At 32.7% G+C, this 18,856-nt stretch overlaps 1 protein-coding gene across 4 annotated transcripts in view; it reads right to left on the bottom strand.

The window, feature by feature from the left end:
* The window catches only part of LOC134542228 (myosin-VIIa-like), a 143,538-nt gene that overhangs the window by 18,588 nt on the left and 106,094 nt on the right, over nt 1-18,856 (bottom strand). For all 4 annotated transcript variants that reach the window (XM_063386318.1, XM_063386327.1, XM_063386336.1 and 1 more), the window contains 8 exons: nt 14,453-14,629; nt 9,473-9,590; nt 8,631-8,757; nt 7,650-7,819; nt 5,606-5,796; nt 4,363-4,478; nt 2,974-3,232; nt 1,903-2,040 (listed from right to left, as the gene is read on the bottom strand). In XM_063386318.1, coding sequence (XP_063242388.1) covers nt 1,903-2,040; nt 2,974-3,232; nt 4,363-4,478; nt 5,606-5,796; nt 7,650-7,819; nt 8,631-8,757; nt 9,473-9,590; nt 14,453-14,629 — 1,296 coding nt within the window. The remainder of the gene's footprint in view (nt 1-1,902; nt 2,041-2,973; nt 3,233-4,362; nt 4,479-5,605; nt 5,797-7,649; nt 7,820-8,630; nt 8,758-9,472; nt 9,591-14,452; nt 14,630-18,856) is intronic.

Here is an 18,856-nt window from a genome sequence, read left to right as displayed (position 1 = left end):
CTTGTTTTTCAGCCGATTTTACTCAAATTGTCGTATAAACGGAATGAACGCATCAGAGGGGGGTCGCATCAGCGGGATTCTACTGTACTTGAGAAAAATTGGCAACAGAAGCTTACCAAATGCTTCAACAGGCTTTCACCGAGTATGCTATGAGCCCCACACAAGTTTTCAAGTAGTTTTTGTGCTTTAAACGTGGTGAGATGAGTGTTGAAGACCATTCAGGATGCCCTTAGACATCTTGAAACAATAAAAACGTTGAAAAATCCGCCAAATATCAATGAGGATCGTCGATTCATGATCAACGAAATTTCAGAACGGACAGGAGTGAGTTGGAGATCATGTCAGCAGATTTTGACTGAGGATTTGCATATGAGACGTGATGCCGCTAAATTTGTTCCTTGCTTTCTCAAACAGGATAAAAAAAAACATTCAATTGAATTTGAGCTAGGACTTGAAAAAAAAAAAATTGAAAGTGATCTAAACATTACAGGTGATGAGAGTTGGTGTTAAGGGTATGACCCAGAAACCAAGTAAGCGTCAAGCCAGTGGAAAACTCCCAACTCCCCCAACTTAAAAAAAGCAAGACAAGTGACGTCAAATGTTAAGACGATGATCACTGTCTTTTTTGATGTTCGTGGAATTGTGCACCAGATTGGCCAGACTGTTAACCATAATTTTTATTTGGAAGCTTGCGTGAAGATGTGCGGAGGAAACGGAAGCTTGCCTGAAGATGTGCGGAGGAAACGTCTGGAACTTTGGCGATCAGGTGACTGGTTCCTTCATCACGACAACGCCCCTGCACACACTGCCTTACGAGTGAACAGCCTTTTGGCCTCTCAGGGGTGGTCTGTTGTTCCCCACCCTCTGTATTCCCCAGACCTAGCCTCGAGTGAATTTTACCTGTTCCTGAGAATGAAGAAAAATCTAAAAGGAAAGCGTTTTGATGATATGGAGGTAGTAAAAACAGCTTTGCAAAGGGCTCTGGAGGATATCAAAGTTGAAGAGTTCCAGAAATGCTTCAAAAAGTGGGAAAAAAGACTTAACAAATGTATTGCTTCTAATGGTGAATACTTTGAAGGTGACTAAAGGAATTTTGTAAAAAAACTTTTTTATGACAATTTTTTTTTTGTTTTGTTTTCCCTCGTATTATAGTATGGTGCTTACTACAACACCCATGCTTGAACAGAATATTTAAAGGTTTACTTAAGTACTTAACTGCTGGACACTTAATTTTAGTGGCAGTGATTACAGTGAATCGCCATGTTGAAAGGCGAGTTGCCAATCAACATCTATATCACTTTCATCCATAGTTTGCAGTGTGCATTTTAATGGATATTCACTCTCTCTCTCCAATGCACAATTTCTGCCATTAGCGCTACCTTTATTTCAGTGTGCTCTGTTACCAGATATACACCACAGAGACAGAGTTTTAGACACACTGAAACATTGTTTTTATTTTTGTAAAACTTGGAATGAGAACTTTAGAAATATATTTTCCTGTTATATTTAATCAAAATCATCATGTGATAATATTAAATTTTTATTTTTAAGGAGTTATAATTGAAAAATGCCATCTTGGTTTCAATTATTTTTGTCAACAATTTTTTTTTCATCTCACTAAATATTGAAAAATATAGCTATTTTGAGCAAAATGTATAATTTTATAGAATACTTTGTTACTAATAGTGACTAACTGCTACACATAGTAAAACATAGAATTTTTTGCAACTGTAATAATACTAAAAATAGACACTAATTTATGTTCTTAGAAAAATCAACAAATAAAATTATAACTTATTGTAATTAAAGATGGTGTACAAAATGATATTTTTAATGTTTACATTCTGTGCAGTATGAATATGGCAACAATGGTCGCCATTTACACAGCACACATGCCGGTACCTTCAACAGGTTCTGGCTGGGTGCAAACAACCCACTAGCCATCCACATCAGCTCCCAACCTCTCTCCTCACTCAGCTTGTTCCTGTTGTCCGTCAGCTGCCGCATGATCTGACAGTAGGTCTCGTCACGGAGCATGTCCTAGGACACATGCAGCAGGCACACGCTCACTATCTGCGATGACACGAGCATTTCAACACGAGATTTACAAGCAGGGTTGCACCCTCGAAAGATGCCAAGAAGCTCAAAACTGATAGTGATTTATTTATTTATTTATAAATTGTGACATGCACACCAACACTCTGAGAAGAGATTACAGGGGTGTGCACGGTACAAAAAAAAAAAAAAAACACAATACACAAGAGACACCACAGACAAAGACACAAAAAAAATTAATAAACAAAAAAATATTAATAAATTCAAAAATACAGAAAATTAGTGGATTAAGAATAAACAGTTAATTGAATTGGCTGCAAGTGCTACTAAAATAATTTACTAATTGGTTAAGCTTGTTGCTATTGGGTCTAAACTATTATAATTGCTTATTAATCTAAATATCATATCAGTGATGTTATTCAAAAGTATGTAAGCTACTCAAGTTGCTATTTATTTCAACAGCAAATGTATGTAAATCATAATTAAATATGTACTGTTTGTTTATATCCCCAATCTGGGTTCAGCACAAAGGAAAAATAATAATACAGTAACAGAATAATTTGGATGGTCTCTTGCTAAAAGGTAACAAGTCACATTTTTAAAATTTTTATTTTATCTTACTCAAAAAGGTAGGAATAAAAAAATCTTGAATAAGAATTCGTAATTTTGTTTTAACAAATTGCATCAGTGTCAATATTGCACTAATAGTATTATATTAAGCTTTGAATATTACATACGTAAGTAAATAAATTAATTAGTTGTGTTTTTCAAATATAAAAAAAAATTTACATATTTCCTTTTAGCCAGAGACCGTCCATTTCAGGAAGGACCTCACCCAGATTTCCTCAAAATATATACAGTAATCCATCACTGAAAGCAAACAGTGAACAGTGTTTCGATGGTGGTAACAGCACTCACGTTCCTCAGGGGTCCCCTGAAGATGAGGTCGGTGTGCTCGACGCCGCCGCGGCCCTGCCTGGTCGGCAGGTCGCCCATGTACTTGAGCACGGCCGTGAACGCCCGACACGCCTCCTGTGCCAGCTCCTCGTGCGCCAGCAGCTTGCTGAGCAACGGCAGCTTCAGCGGCTCCCGGGAGTGCTTCCACAGCTCTTCCGCGGACAGGCGCCGGGCCGAGGTCAACGTCTGCGGCCTCGACGCCGAGGTCTTTTGGTTCGATCTGGGAGAGATGGCAAATTGATGGGCTTCGCATCTCGTCGACAACGAGGTCATTACAGAGAAATGCTGGAGAACGATTCGGCCGTGGCCTGTGATTAGGAACCATCCCAGCATTTGTCTTGAGTAATTTCGAGAAATACTTGGGAAACAGAAATCCGGATGGCCGGAATGGGATTCAAAACTGGTACCTACAGCATGCGCAGGGGCATATGTGCAGGGGGGAAGATGATGGGGGATATATCATCCCTCCCCCCTGCCCAAATAAAAAAAACATCATTTCTAAAAATCCAAAGAAAGAATTTGAAAGCAAACAGCAGGCAAAGTGGTTATTCACCAACCCCCCCCCCCCCCCCCCCAAACCCAAACCCAAAATGAAAGTCTGCATATTGTCGCTTTAGAAACAACAGAGACAAAAAGCAAATTTTTCAGGACCTTGCCAACTGCCAACATAACACTAAATGTTGTTTTTGTTTTATATCAACATATTTAATCAGTAGGAAATGCTCAATAATGCTGTGAGAAGATGCTAAATATAAAACATTTCCATGGATAAACAAAAAAACTAATTTTCAAAAAAATATGTCACTTGTTGATTAAGTGATGATATGCTCCTGAGCATGCAAGTCCGGTGTTTTACCACTGTGCCATTTCACGTGGTGAGAGATGCTGGAAGCAAGAAGTATACATATACCAAATACTGTTAAAATCTCTTATTTATGCTTTTATATAAGATTTTAAAAAATGTAGAAAAAATACAATCTGTATGTAATGTGATAACAGGGCTGAGTCTTCAGAAAAAAGATTGAATGAGAGCATTGGAATACATTTGGTAACTCTGTGTAACCTAATGAAACTATATAAGTATCAAGATAAGATGGTAGGTTATTGTTTCTAGAAGCTTGAGCTCTTAAAGGTGGTTATTCCCTGCCATTTTAGAACTATGAATTTTTTGTTTGTAAGTTCTACTTTGAATGTTAAGAAAATAAATAGGAAAGTTATCAAGTATGTAAAATACAGCCGAACAACTATGAAGGAAAAACTTACCATGGCCTAATCTATGAAAAATATTCTCCAAAAAAAAAACCTAGAAAACTTCGAAAAAAAAATAGTGAGGGTTTTTTTTTTACATACCTGAAATTCTGTCGAGCATAATTCTCCAGAGTATGCAACCTTTGTTTGGTGTTCACCACGCTGACTTGTGGGAGGGGCTTTTGTTTATCAAACACACCTTCTTTTTTGAACTCATCCTGAAAAATTAAATCATAAAAGTAAAATGTGTAATAAAAATTTGTCAGGATTTAAAGTTTACAAGTACAAATTTATGGTACATGTCTCATATTTATGAAGACAAATTTCATAATTATATTTTTTCAGCTGAACTTGGTTGTTAAAATAGAAGATTTTGGTGTAATGGATTTTAATTAAAAAAAAAAAAAGTTAGTCAAGGAACATTGTGCTATAGTCAATATGTAATATGATATAGTTTTTTAAAGTATGCACCAAAATTAGACAATTATGGAACTAATAAAAATATATAATCAATTAATTTTAGTATGTATATACTTAAATTTTCCAAAACACTTTGACCACACATTTTTCTATAAACTAAATTGATTTTGTATGTTGAAAAACTAAATTTCAATGATGTCAATAAAACAAGGGTTCAATTATGTTTTATTTCATGAATTAAATTTCATTTCAGTCTTATTCCGGTTTTAACTCAATTCACCTAAAAATATTTTCATTAAGGCCATAATATTCTGAATTTTTCTGCAATATTCTCGTAGCATTTGAAACTGGCTAATTATGTAGAAAAAATTTTTTCAGTTATCACTTCAACAACTAAACTAAACAAATATGTACACAATAACATACTAATAAACACACTTAACCATATTGTAAATGTCTATACAAAATTTCACAACTAGTATAAATTAATTTAATTGTATTTTCAAAGAGAAAAAAACTTTGTCATTTTAAGTGCAATGAAAAATGTGTCACTGTAGTATAACTTCACTAAAGCTTGCCTGAGAGAGGAGTCTTACACTCAATATTCCTCCTTCCCCCTTTCCTACATCAAGTGCCCCACTCCTGAGCAGTGTAATATTTCGTTGTACTCTGATGACTAACATTACCTGCTGCAAAGCAGTATTACTTTATAAAGAACACTAATGCAGCAGAAGCCTATGAGTTAAAATTGTACTGCTACATGTAAAGATGTTACTACAACCACGGACACAAACACCTGCAGAGTGCTGCTGTGCTGTATTCCAACTGGTGGAGCATAGTTTACTACAGCATCTGTATTTAACGTGGTTACGAACATGAGTCCTAATTGCTGGAGTGGTGGCTAGAAAGGCAGCAAGCAACAAACCAGTATCTTGTCGTGTGGTCTGGAGAGAGAGGGCAGGATGTAGACTGTCTCCAACGGGAAATGACCCCTCTGGCTGTTCCTCTCGACAGTCCCGACGCTCCAGCTAGAGGCCATCAGGGTCTCGCCGGTCGTGCCGGGATCCAGAACCACCAGGTCCCCTCTCTGCAGGGTCAGCAGATTTACACCTTCTCCTGCAAACACAGGAAGGAGCATATTGGAATTATTTTACGTCTCATCGATACCGAGATCATAAGAGAAGATGAGGGGTGAAGCGATGTGTGAATGGAGCAGCAACAAAATGAACGGGTGTGGGAAACGGAAGTACCCCAAGAAAACCCTTCAGCTCTAGGAAACATCCACTTACGAAAAACACAGTTTTGAACTCACTGGGAAACGAACCCATACTGTCCTTGTGAAAGATGAGTGATCCGACCATTTAAGCACCATGGCTTCCTAACACAAAAAAAAAAAGTGATTTAGGTAATTGTTTACTTTGTAGCTTGTGTTATTCCTGTGGGTAAAATGAGTTAAAAAATGTATGTTTGAATACCAATTAAGTTACTGCAAAATTACTACAGTATCAAGGGCCCAACCTACCTGGGCACACATATGTAGTGCAGAGCTCCAGAGAAAACCACTCTATTTAAAAACTGCTAGAGATATCAAAGTGGTGTATGTTATGAAAAACATTTAACAATATGCTGAGGTCAGACGATTAGTTACGTTTCCATAACTAGTTCTCATAATTAGTTCTAAAACTGTAATTTTAGAAGCATGAAAATGTTTAAAGTGCACTTTTTCAGAATAATTTTCTGGGATGAATTTCCCAGTACAGATTATTGAAAGCATTGAAGGGACATTACACCTTTATCTTCATTTCCCCCTCCCCCCTTCCCATAAGATGTCATGGTTACCACAACCATCAAATCTTAATTTTGCCTTATGCATGATGAGAAGACTGCAGGCCAGTCCACAGCCATGCACTTAGAGGCAATACTGCGCTAGAAACACCAGCTAGCGTTGCACTCATGATCCCACCTCACTAAAAATACACTCCTACTACGCACGTTGCTTGAGTATCAATAGTTATTCAGTATTCACTGCATTATTCTTGAAGACTCTAGTTTCAATCTCAAGCATTTCATTTCCTTTGAAAATTTTTAATTTAATGCTGAAGTAAATTAAGACTTTAATCTTTCCTATTAACAAATTCAAATTTTTTTGAAAAACTGCAACAAATTTAAAGAACTATGTTGCTTGTGATAGAATCCTAACCAAAACATGAAGTATAAATAAAATTTGTGAATAATTTGTAACTACACTAAAACATTATGTACAATTTACAGTCTTCTCATTTAAAGTTAAGTCAAATTCAATGGAACCAGCAGTTATAATAAGGTTGTTCAGTTATGTAACTATGCATTAAGATGCAACAGTTGTCCTGCATTTAAATTTTTCAAATTTATTTTCTCTGAAATTAGCAGCTATGGTTAAATTTAACTATAAGGTGAAAATGTCAAAATTATAACTGAAATTAAGGATATGCACAAGAAACTTTTAATCTACATAATTTTTACTATTACCAAATAAAAAATAAGTATGTTACATATTTGAGGTGGATAAATTAGTAGAATGCTAAATGTAAATCATGAGCATCCAACTACTTTTAGTTAGCTTAACTAATATAATTTGTTAGGTTTATTTAATGAATAAATCTGAAAAATTAAACAAAACTAGCATTATTTTTAAGTCAAGACAAATTAAAGATATTAAGTATGTATTTCACTTAACAAATCGAGATTCCCATGTAACTTAAAAATAGTACAGGCATCATCATCAACTGCTTCCAGCCTGTGGCCGGATCAGCATTTTCACAGTATTGAAAACTAATGAGCACTTATAAATAACGAAAGGGGTAAAGAAAAATTGAATTTTTGAACTTCTGTGGAAAATTCGCATTTACATAACTATGATGTACATTTTTCCATTTAACAATGGATGGAGGAATAAGTGCTACTGAAAGCATGCTTAATGTAGTACTCACCTGGAGGTTGGTAATCCTTCATAGCGACAACATACTGTGACCGCTTCTTCAAGCCGTTCAGTAGATAGTTAACGAGATCTTGGAACTCATCAGCTGTGGAACACTGAAGAACAAATTCGTGTCCTTGAACTGTTGACAGAGTGAATGAGTGAGCAAATCCCAAGTTTGACCTAAAAGCAAAAGTCATGAATTTGATTAAAAGTAATTTATGATACGTTAAAAATTTACAGAAACAAGAAAAGTCTTTAAAAAATGATATTACTGTGCCAAAACCCAGTTAATATAAGCCAGATGCCGTTTGGAACTGTTAAGACATGTGGTTTTTTTTTTTGCTGATATGTATTTGTGTTAGAAAGAAACAAACTTCAAACTGACACTCACACTAAACGAATGGTAATTCAGTTGGGGTGTTAAAATCAAGACATAGGCTGATGATTTTCACTGAAGCAAGCAACTATTGATTTCCCAGTAGTGAAACTGCAATTTTTTTTGCAGATTAATTTACAAATAATTTTCAGTAGTGATGGGTTGAATCCTAATTTCCTCAAATCCAAATCTCGAATTTGAACCCCAAAGAGAACTTTGAATATATCCCTCAAATCTGAATCTAGGTTACAAGGGTCCAAAATAAAATAATGTACAAGAAATTAGAAATATTAACCATGGTGTTGAAACATGTAACCTTTTAAAAGTTTTATTCATGTAGTATGTTTCTAGAACCAATAAGTATTGTAATTATCTAATTACATGTTTAAAGTACAATATCTTGGGGAATGATAACAGGACAGGTAAGAAGAAAAAAATGTACCTAGTAAACTTTATAGGCTACCAGTATTACTTATAATATTTCTCATTCTTTGAATACTGAGGATTTAATGGTATTTGAGGATTTGATTGGCCCATCCCTAGTTTGCAGTCAGTGCCAGTTGTCAGAAAAATAATGACAAGTAAATAACTTGGAATTAATGAACATAGTCTTACTTGTGACAAACGACAGACAATATTTCTGGGAAAGACAGCTCAAGGATGACTTCTTCTTCATCGTTAACAAAATACACGCCTGTCCAGTTGACTGCGACAATTATGTGGCTCGTGGGGAGCTGTGTGCCTGTGTACAGAAAAGAGTTTTTTTAACGAACTATAATACTGTATACAGCTTCTTCAAAGAGGTCTGCTTCTCCCCCAATCACCCACCTTGACAAACATTTATTGTGTCTATTACAACCAATTAAATTTAGGCCAAACAGTCCGCAGACAGTTTGTACGCATGGATATAATTATTCCCCCTTTCCCCCTCAAATTTATAAACTTTGGAATTTTTTTTTATTTACATACTTACCTTTAAATTTTTTTTAGGTTAAAGCGCACAGTATAGTTAAATTTTCACTAGAATATAATATGCTAGTCAAGATAAATTATAGTTAACGATTAAGGTCAACTAACTAGTTGCAGAGGTCTCACAATGTTGATAATACAGAGTACATTGTCTTCATACTTTGAATTCTGCCAGTGAAGCCGTAATAGACCTATGTTCTTGATAGAGCATTAAAATAAAACTATAATTACTTATCACAAAAAGGATTAGAAGAGGTAAAAATTAATTTTTCACAGGATTATTTTAATAATAGAAAGTATTCACAACATGCCACAGTTCATAAAAATATGATAACATATAACAATATTTAGAAATTTTTGAGAAAATTTTTTTAGTATGCATATACTATTTTTTTAACAACAGCATAATTATTATCACAGTTATGTAAATTCATTTATTCCACAGGATGTACAAACATTGGGGGAAAAAAAAAGTTTTGCCAACATACCAGACAGTCTCTGTGCATCAAAAAATCTGGAGAATAGCAGAGGCCACTTGATTTTTGCATACGTCACGACATCCTCTTTGGCCTTTATGTCTGAAGTTTTTTCTTTCACATAGTAACACTGAAATAAATATATAAAAATTTTTAGTGTGTGTGAGCTATGTGTTATTGTGTTGTCCATTCATTACAAACACACAAACATACACACAAAATAACAGGATTGAGCTTGGATATAATTCATACCATCTTCAATTTATTTTTCTGAATACAATCAAGACAGAAGTCAAACGTCGCAGACATCTGCTATGACTTCTGAAGTAAACAAGGTTCTTTTATTGTCTAGTTCCACACCAGCGTCTAGAGAATCGCCCGGACCCTGTCGTTTGTCTTGCTAGACTGAGTGTGTGACATTTTTTTAAATCAAAATGTTAGAGGTTTAATGACTAATAAATCAAAAGTTTTGATATCTTGTCACATTCATATTTCTATATTATTTACCTTACAGAAACATGGTTTAATCAGAACAGTATTAACTCACATTATTTAAGAGAAATTATCATATATTTAGAACAGACAGAAATTCATAATTGAAACTTCTGGACAGAGGTGGAGGAGTACTCATTGCAGTCAACAAATAAAAATTTAAAACACTATTACCACTAAAATAGTGGAAGCAGCCTGGATCAAAATAAAATTTGCACAGGACAAATTCTTAACTCTTGGAAACATTTACATCACCCCTCAAAACCCACCTTCAATTTATGATTCCTACTTTGAGGACTTAACCAATAAATTTGAAAATTATCAAGATGATATTCTTAAAACGGGTGATTTTAATATTCCAGGCATTGACTGGGTGAACATGCATACGTACTTTAAATATTTCTCAAAACAACTATAAAAACCAAAGCTCAAGGCCCTAATTAATTTAATTTTAGTATATGTTTTTCTCAATATAACTTTATAAAACCTACAAAAATCTATTTGACCTCTGCTTTACTATCTTGCAGTATTGTTCTGTGCAAAACCCCAATGATCCCATAGTTAAAGAAGACGTATTTCATCCATTCATCCATCTATACTTATCACTATTATACTTGATACTATAAGCAATAAATATATCTTATTCTACATATAGAAACTATAAAAAGGGTGACTAATCATGGTCTTTACAATGCTATCAAGGACTATGACTGGTCGGCTTTCTGTAGACTAAAAAATGTAAATATATAATGGTTGATTACTTGACTGATCTAATCAATTACTATATAAATTATTATGTACCCATATCAAAACCTCAACCAAATATCCTTATTGAGATTTTAAACATCTCATTAGGTACTACTTTGAAATCTAATAAAAAAAACTATCATAAATTATATAAATGTAATTTAAATTTATTATGCCTCGTTCTCTCAAAAACGTGAAGAAGCCAAGTCTCCCATTACTAGTGACAGACATTTTTGGCTCCAGAACATTAACAACATTAAAAATAACCCTAAAAAATTCTGGCATTATGTTAAAATCATGAGAAATGGTTATGAGCGATGGTTAAGATTAACAATATGGTCGCTAAAGATCTGTTACGTATATCCAACTACTTTGACAACTACTTTTCTAGTGTTTATACATGCCTTCCAACACACTTTCCAGTTTGTCAACACCTGACATATCAAATTGTTCTATTTCTTTGTTTAACATCAGTGAGAGTCAAGAATTGTGGGGTATCAAATCCCTAAAATCATCTATGTCTACGAGTCCAGAAACTATTCCGAACTGCATTATAAAAGGTTGTGCAAACCTTCTTGTACCTTACTTGCAGGGGCGTAGCCAGGGGGGGTTTTTAGGGGTTCAAACCCCCTCCCCCCCTAGCACCAAATCTTTAATTAATTTCTTATTCATCACTCAAACAAATTTCATATTAATATTAATAAAATTTTTACCATTACAATATTTAAATTTAAGTACCGAAAACTGCTAAAATAGCACCATTTTACACATTAAAATCCAAATTTTCCCGGGGGAGGACCCCCGGACTCCTCGCTTTAATACGTGGGGGGGGGGGGGGGGGGGGGGGGGAGTGCATGCTTCTGAACACCCCCCATACATAAATCCTGGCTACGCCACTGCTTACTTGAAGTATGTTTTTAATTTAAGTATACAAAATGGTGTTCATCCTAAAAAATGGAAAACTGAAAAATGATACTGATACACAAAAAAGGTAGCAAGCTTGATCTAACTATAGGCCTGTATCACTTCTAAATGGTTTTGCCAAAATGTTTGATAAAATAATTTTTTAGGAATCTTAGCTTCAATTTAAAAAAAGAAACCATCTTACAGATAATCAACTTGGTCTCAGAAATGGAAAATCAATAATAAGCCTTCTATCCTTTATTGATCCTAGAATCAATGGTCAGGTTGACACTTCTTATTTTTATTTTGCAAAAGGTTTAAATACAAATGATCATTATAAACTGCTCAAAAAAATATAAAATATAAAATTAACAGATAAATACTTAAAAGGGCCCTATAGTTAGTTTAATGAAAAACTTTTTATGTATCAAACAACAATATTGATTCCAACTGACAAGTACCCTAGCAATTTCTGGTGTTCCACAAGGTATTAACCCAAAAATAATGAGACTGAATATAATGCGACTGAATATAATGTGACCCCAAACTTTAAATTAAGAGTTTATGGAAAAAAACTTTATGGATTGATCAAAATTATTTAAACGATAAGATTTACTAAATCCTTTCTGGTACCGCTTTTGTCAATAGAGTGATTTACGTGGAAAAATAATTGTGTTTTATGACTAGTTCAAAAGGAGCTGATGTTCAGAAAGCAAAGAATGTGATGATATATGGTGTAGTTGGAGTCTCCCCGGGTAGGGTTAAAAGGAAGGGGAAGGGGTGCCTTCCCCAGCAGCCACAATGAAGAGAAGCAGAGAGAACTCAGAGACAAACTCCCTTTGCACCCTCTCCTTCATCCTGCATCTCTCATGTGTCTCACCTGTGCAGAGGTCCAGGAATCTGAGGACTTAAGTGGCATAAGTTACACATTTAAGGAGCAGAGCCTGAAGTTTTTCAACTAAGCTGATCACAATGGCAAGTTAAAAGTTTGCAATTATAATATAACCCCCACTTTTAGTTTCCACAGTTATGGTAAAAAATCACAGCATTATATTCAGGTTAATATGGTATTTAATATTTTTACTGATGAGGTTGTAAAGGTATTAAAAACTCTCATGGACTACTGTTTGCTGATGACTTAAAAACCTACAGAAAAATAACTTCTTCTCAGGACTGTATTTTACTCCAAAATGACTTAAATGTGACTGCTAATTGGCGTAATAAGTGAAATTGGTAAAAGATTTAGGTCTCACACTTGATTCCAAATTACTTTTCAATTATCATATTGAATCCATTAAAACCAATGCTAATAGAATAATTGTACTTATTTCTTATTTATTTCTTAGTTTGCATCTAATATAGCTTCAATAATATGTCTTCATATGTTTAGTGAGATCCAAATTAGAATATATTTACATTATCTGATACAATGTAAATAAATTTGTGTCAAAATTGACAAAATATAAACAAAATTAATTCTTACTATAAATAAAAAATTAACTAATTACAAAATTGATGTTAACATTATATTATGCTCTTTAGCAATAAAAAGGAATATTTTTAATGCAAAGTTTGTAAGCGAGTGCTTTAAACACAAATTATATAGCAATTACTTAATTAAAAATTCTGGTATCAAAGTTCCTACATTTAATAAATGCTATCATCCTTTACTGTGTACTATTAGACTATTAAATAATTTTAACATACTTAATAGTACTTTTTGGTTAATAGAAAAAAGCAGTCAATAATGGTTCTTTACATGATTATAATAATCATTCAATATTAACTATATAATATATATTATTACTAAATTTCAACATATGTTTACTGTACAGTACTTATCCTTCGTGGTTGTAAATTATTTGTGTATTAGATGTGTTATATTGTATTGTATTGTATTGTATTGTATCACACTGTATTTAATAATGACTTAATTATTTTCTTTGTTGTATGTCTTGTTTTGTCCATTTACATTTTATTGCTTTGTCTATGTATTTCCTGTTTTGTCAGATTTTTTTTATTCCACTATTGTCTTAGTGTTGTTTAGTATGGTGTCAACCACCTTAGCTCACTGCTGTCGGTAGACATGTTACAACTTGTAAATAAATAAATACATAAAATATAAAATTTTTACTATACTGATATCTTATTACTTAAATAAAATTTTAAATACTTTATAATTATATCACGGTTGATTTTATACTGCATTCAAATTGATTCAAAACCTTTAACTGGGATGGGGTAAGCCTCAAAAATACATAATTGTTGAATGTCAATAGGTACCCTCCCTAGGAGAGTCTCTCATTGACAAATGAAATGCACAAAAAAGGGGGTTGTCTGTAAAGTCGGTTTACGGACGATAATTTTTCGTGATAACGTCATAAGTTTCTTTTGTTTTACATTGATGAAAAATTGCATACTTTTTCATTTTCAAATATTATTTACAGTTTTTGCAAATTTAATTTAAATAATTTGTTTAAATATAATCACGAACAATTAGTTATAGAAATAAACTGAAATCAAATCAATGTCAATAAATTGTTAATTTCAAATGATGAAATTGGACAAATAAATCAAATTTTTTAAATTGCTGCTTTTAAAAAGCCCGCAACTGTTTGATATTATAGAAGATTTTCTTGCATGGTGGTTGGCCGGTTCTTGCACGCTCGGCACAGGCAGAACGTGACAATGAGTCTTGCTTTTTCGTGCGTGCAGCCGGCGTTCATCGATTTATAAGACGTTATCACGTCAAAAATTCATAAAAGCAACTATTCTTGGCAGCACAAAACCTATTTTTATAATTTTGCAACTGTAGCAACACTATCATTAACACATATAAATGTGTCTTACCTTTTTGTATGCCTCGACTACACTCTTTTCCCACCGACTGACTGCGTATTCTCCACCACTTTTCAGGAACTGGTCAGGAATGTAGTTGGGCAAGACATTTGAGATCAAAGTTGTGTCAAATCTTGATCCGTACTCAACGTAAAACTGTTGTGCGGCCATCATAGCTATGTCAGATTCCTGTAACACAAATTAATAACTATTAATTTCAATAAAAGAATAAAACCTATACTTGCCATATACAAGCTCAGGCCACAACACTTAACCACCTGCTACAAAAGCCACTATTTAACATGGTGCCATAGTCATAGTTCATTTTGATACTGGTCGACTGGTCAGTCTTGTACGCCACAGGCATACAGTATAAACATTGGATTTATTTCTGCTGTTTAGGAACAATAATAATGATTTATAAATCTTTAGTTCAGCTGTTGTAACTAAATTATATTACTCTGTGATTCCTCTTTGCAAATTTATGTCTAGGGACATGAAATAATAATAAAATAATTTTTTTTTAATGTACCATTTGTTATAATAAACAAAAAGTATAAAATTATTTCTCTAATCCTTATGAAGGTTAAAACTATATACAGATTTCTAACTTTTTCTAAATGATCCTGAAAATTCATACTTGGCAACATTTGATAGATATTAAAATACTTGTATGATTGGAAACTAAAAACATGGGGCGCATGCAGCAGATATTTGATGCATTAATAGCTCAACTAACAATTTTATTGCACCGCAAATAATGTGAACCGATAATTAAGTACTTTTATTGATGGCTACTCTCTACACTCTTTAAGTTATGTATTGCATGTGGCCAGTGTTTTTTGTTTCCAATATTACAAGTATTTTAATAGCTATCAAAAGTTGCCAAGTATGAATTTTCAGGATAATTTAGAAAAAGTTAGAAATCTGCATATGGTTTTATCCTTCATAAGGATTAGAGAAATTATTTTATACTTTTTAGTCCATTATAAAAACATGGTACATTAAAATTTATTTTAATTTATTATTATTTTCTGCTTTTTAGGGTTGTATGAATGAAATTTTGGAATTGATTTTAAATACTTTGATGATGTCATTACAGAGTCATGCGATAAATTTCAGATTTATTTCAGTCATTTTTATCTTCTGGTTATATCTGAAATAGAAAAATGTCATATCTACTTACCAATAATACATCAACTATTCAATTATTATTTTAGAAATAAAATAACAAAGCAAGCGAAAATATTTTTTTTATAAAACTTATATTCAAATATTAAAAACAATCAGTGTCAAATCCGTTTGTCAAAATTTTAAATATATATGATTCTATTCATGATGCTAGAGGTCTTAATTGTCGCATACGTTCCATTTCCTTTATTGCATTTTTATTGCATGGTGTCTTGCCTGTGAGTTTTGAGCAATCGAGCTCCACTATTCTAAATTCATCCAATGATCTGACACAGTTTAACGCGACATATGTCTGTCCTTTAGCAAATAGTGCAGGTCCAAGGTATCAACAGCATGGTCCTCTGTAAATCCTTGCATTTTATGAACTGTGCAAGCCCAGCAAAATATTAGTGGAAGTTGTGTTCGCTTGATTGTTCCATAGTTTCGAAGTGCTGAAAAATGTATTGATTTTGGCTTGATCACATGAATTCCATCTTTACCAAAGTCGATACGAACAGACGGAATGTCAGTATTGTAGATCTGATCACGGCAAAATAACGGCCAAACAAATAAAAAAAAAAACAAATCAATACAAAAGCGAGTCAGAGCTTCATTGTATCGGGTAAAAATTTAAATAGTAAGTGAACGTAGTTCTTCTCCTTATTTTTTTTCTGCTTTTTTGTTTTCTTCATCTTTATCTCCTCTTTTTCATTTTTCTTCTTCTTTCTTCACATTTTCATGCATTGTCATCCACTTCTGAGCTATAGTCCAAATTTAAAGTATCTAGCTCATCTGGAAGTTAGTTTAAAGTCAATTACAAAATTCCACCCGGACAGACATACAAGAAAGCGAGTTAATAAAAACATGGTAAAATCATGTTTGATTTGGATTTAATGCAGTTATGAGTAACTAAGGTGGATATAGTCAACTGAAAATGTTCTAGAAATAAAGTTTTGTTTTAAAAAGAAAATGGAGTACAGAAAGTTTCACAATACTGCTGACATAATTAATGTTAAATAGTGAAATAACAGTAGTTAAAGTACGATTTTAATCCTGAATCACTATTGATTTCAAATAACATCTGAATGGTAGTATGATGGCCTGAGGATGTGTAATACTATTAATATATTTATATTATTTAGAATTTATTTTAATTATAAAATGCCTATTGACAGCTTAAAAGCATTGGATTATAGGCATGACAAACAGTACATGACGGAGGAAAAAAACAAAAAAACACAGAGGTACACAACATAAACACAAAAAACTTACAAAAAAAGACAACACGAGAAACAAAACAATATTACGTTATATACTTAACAATGAGAAGATTATAAAAATAAAGAAATAAACTAAGATAATGAATTCAGGTAGGTAATAATTTTCTTCGCATTTAAATTATTTAACCACAAAATTAAGGAGTTGAATTTATTAAATTTTTTAACATTATTATATACTAAATCATTTTTTTGTTGTTTAAGGAACATAAAGGTTTATAGTGTCTATTGAAGGATGGAATTTTAATTCCTGTGTTTTCTAGACGATAGTTACAATTAAGTTTATTTTCATAGCAGTTTAGAACAAATAATGCATCTAAAATATATCTTCTTGAGGACAAAGAGCCACAAGAGAGTGTACAATCTAACGTATTATTGGAATTTGGATTTCGAATGATAATTTTTATTAATTTGGTTTGAACTTTTTTATGTTTGTCACTGTCAGTTTTTCTAAGAATGTTGTAAATAACAGAACCACATTCAAGTTTGGATATAACTAAAGAAAAATAAAGACTGAAAACTGAGTCTATATTAGATGCATAATATGTAATAAATTTAATGAGAGCTAGAGTTCAATTTCATTCTACAGAAGAAGCGTCATTAATAGAAGTAATAATTCTAAAAATTTTGAGATTGTCTGTGAAGAGAACAACCAAATGAAAAGTTCAGCTCTTTGGTTATATATCTATGGGATATATCATCTGGGGGACACCAGAAGTAGCAACAAGTAAAGTAGTGTTGATATTATTTATCGAAACATAAAAATTTCTGTCTTTTAAATAACTTGAAAACCAATTCAAATATTTATTATATATGCCTAGGATATGTAGTTTTTGAATTAAAATGTTATGGTTATGGTTTACAGTATCAAATGCTTTTGATAGGTCAAAATTACATGATCCACCTGTCCCCAAGATAAAACTTCTGAATAGATAGGATTAAGAAATGATAATAAATTGGTTGTAGTGGTTTTACCACGTTTAAAAACCATGTCAATTGTTAGAGAGCCTATTTTTAACATTAAAATCAAGATGTTTGAAAATAATTTTATCAAAGAATTTAGCAAATGAATTTAAGAGAGGTATAGGCCTATAGTTTATAATATTTAATTTGCTACCTTTATTATGGATAGGAATAATCTTAGTTGTTTTCCACTGGTTGGGGTAGCACCACTATTGAGACTAGTTAATGATGATTTTAAAATTTAAAAAGAAGCAATGAATTTTTCCGACAGCTTCAAGAATATGCCACCTTGACGAAATCAACGAAAATGAGCTTTGCGTATGCGCCTGAACAACCCTTTACAATAAAAATTGGAATACTATCAGAACCTGTAGACAAACAAGACTTTAAATTTTTTATACCTCATAGTAGTACTAGACTCTCATTAACAGTGAAAAGATGAATTGAGTAATTTGTATTAGAATAAGGCAAAGAATTTGGGTTATTAGAAGAGGGGACATAAACACTAGCAAAATAATTAGCTAAACTGGAAGGATCATTGGTGACTACATCATTAACCTTGGGGGATATTTAATTTTGATAACATTCTCTCATAATTTTGAAGTAATGCCATTTTTTTTGGATTGTGTTTAATATTATTATTAATAATATTTTGATACCAGAATTTTTTGTCACACAACATTACATGCTTACTTAGCCTGTTTATGAAAGTAAGAAAACTTTGCATAGTAGAATGAGTTTAAGTTTCGCTTGTATAGTTTATGTTTTTTTTTTGCATTTTAATGTTTTTATAAGTAAATTAGAATATGTACTATCAATGTGGATAACTACTAGATGTCTTCTTTGTAGTAACTGGAATGTAATGGTTTATATAGTCACACATTGTTGTTGTAAGGTAATATACCATACTATTTACCTCACTAAAGTTATAGATATCTGACCAGTCATGTTCTTTAATCGAGTTGTATAAGCTTAAAAAATCACCATTTCAATAGTTTCTGTATGA

The sequence above is a fragment of the Bacillus rossius genome, chromosome 1 (genome assembly GCF_032445375.1).
Source record: "Bacillus rossius redtenbacheri isolate Brsri chromosome 1, Brsri_v3, whole genome shotgun sequence".
NCBI classification, from domain to species: Eukaryota; Metazoa; Arthropoda; class Insecta; order Phasmatodea; family Bacillidae; genus Bacillus; species Bacillus rossius.
Note: the sequence above shows the minus strand (reverse complement) of the source record. Positions and strands in the feature narration are given on the sequence as shown.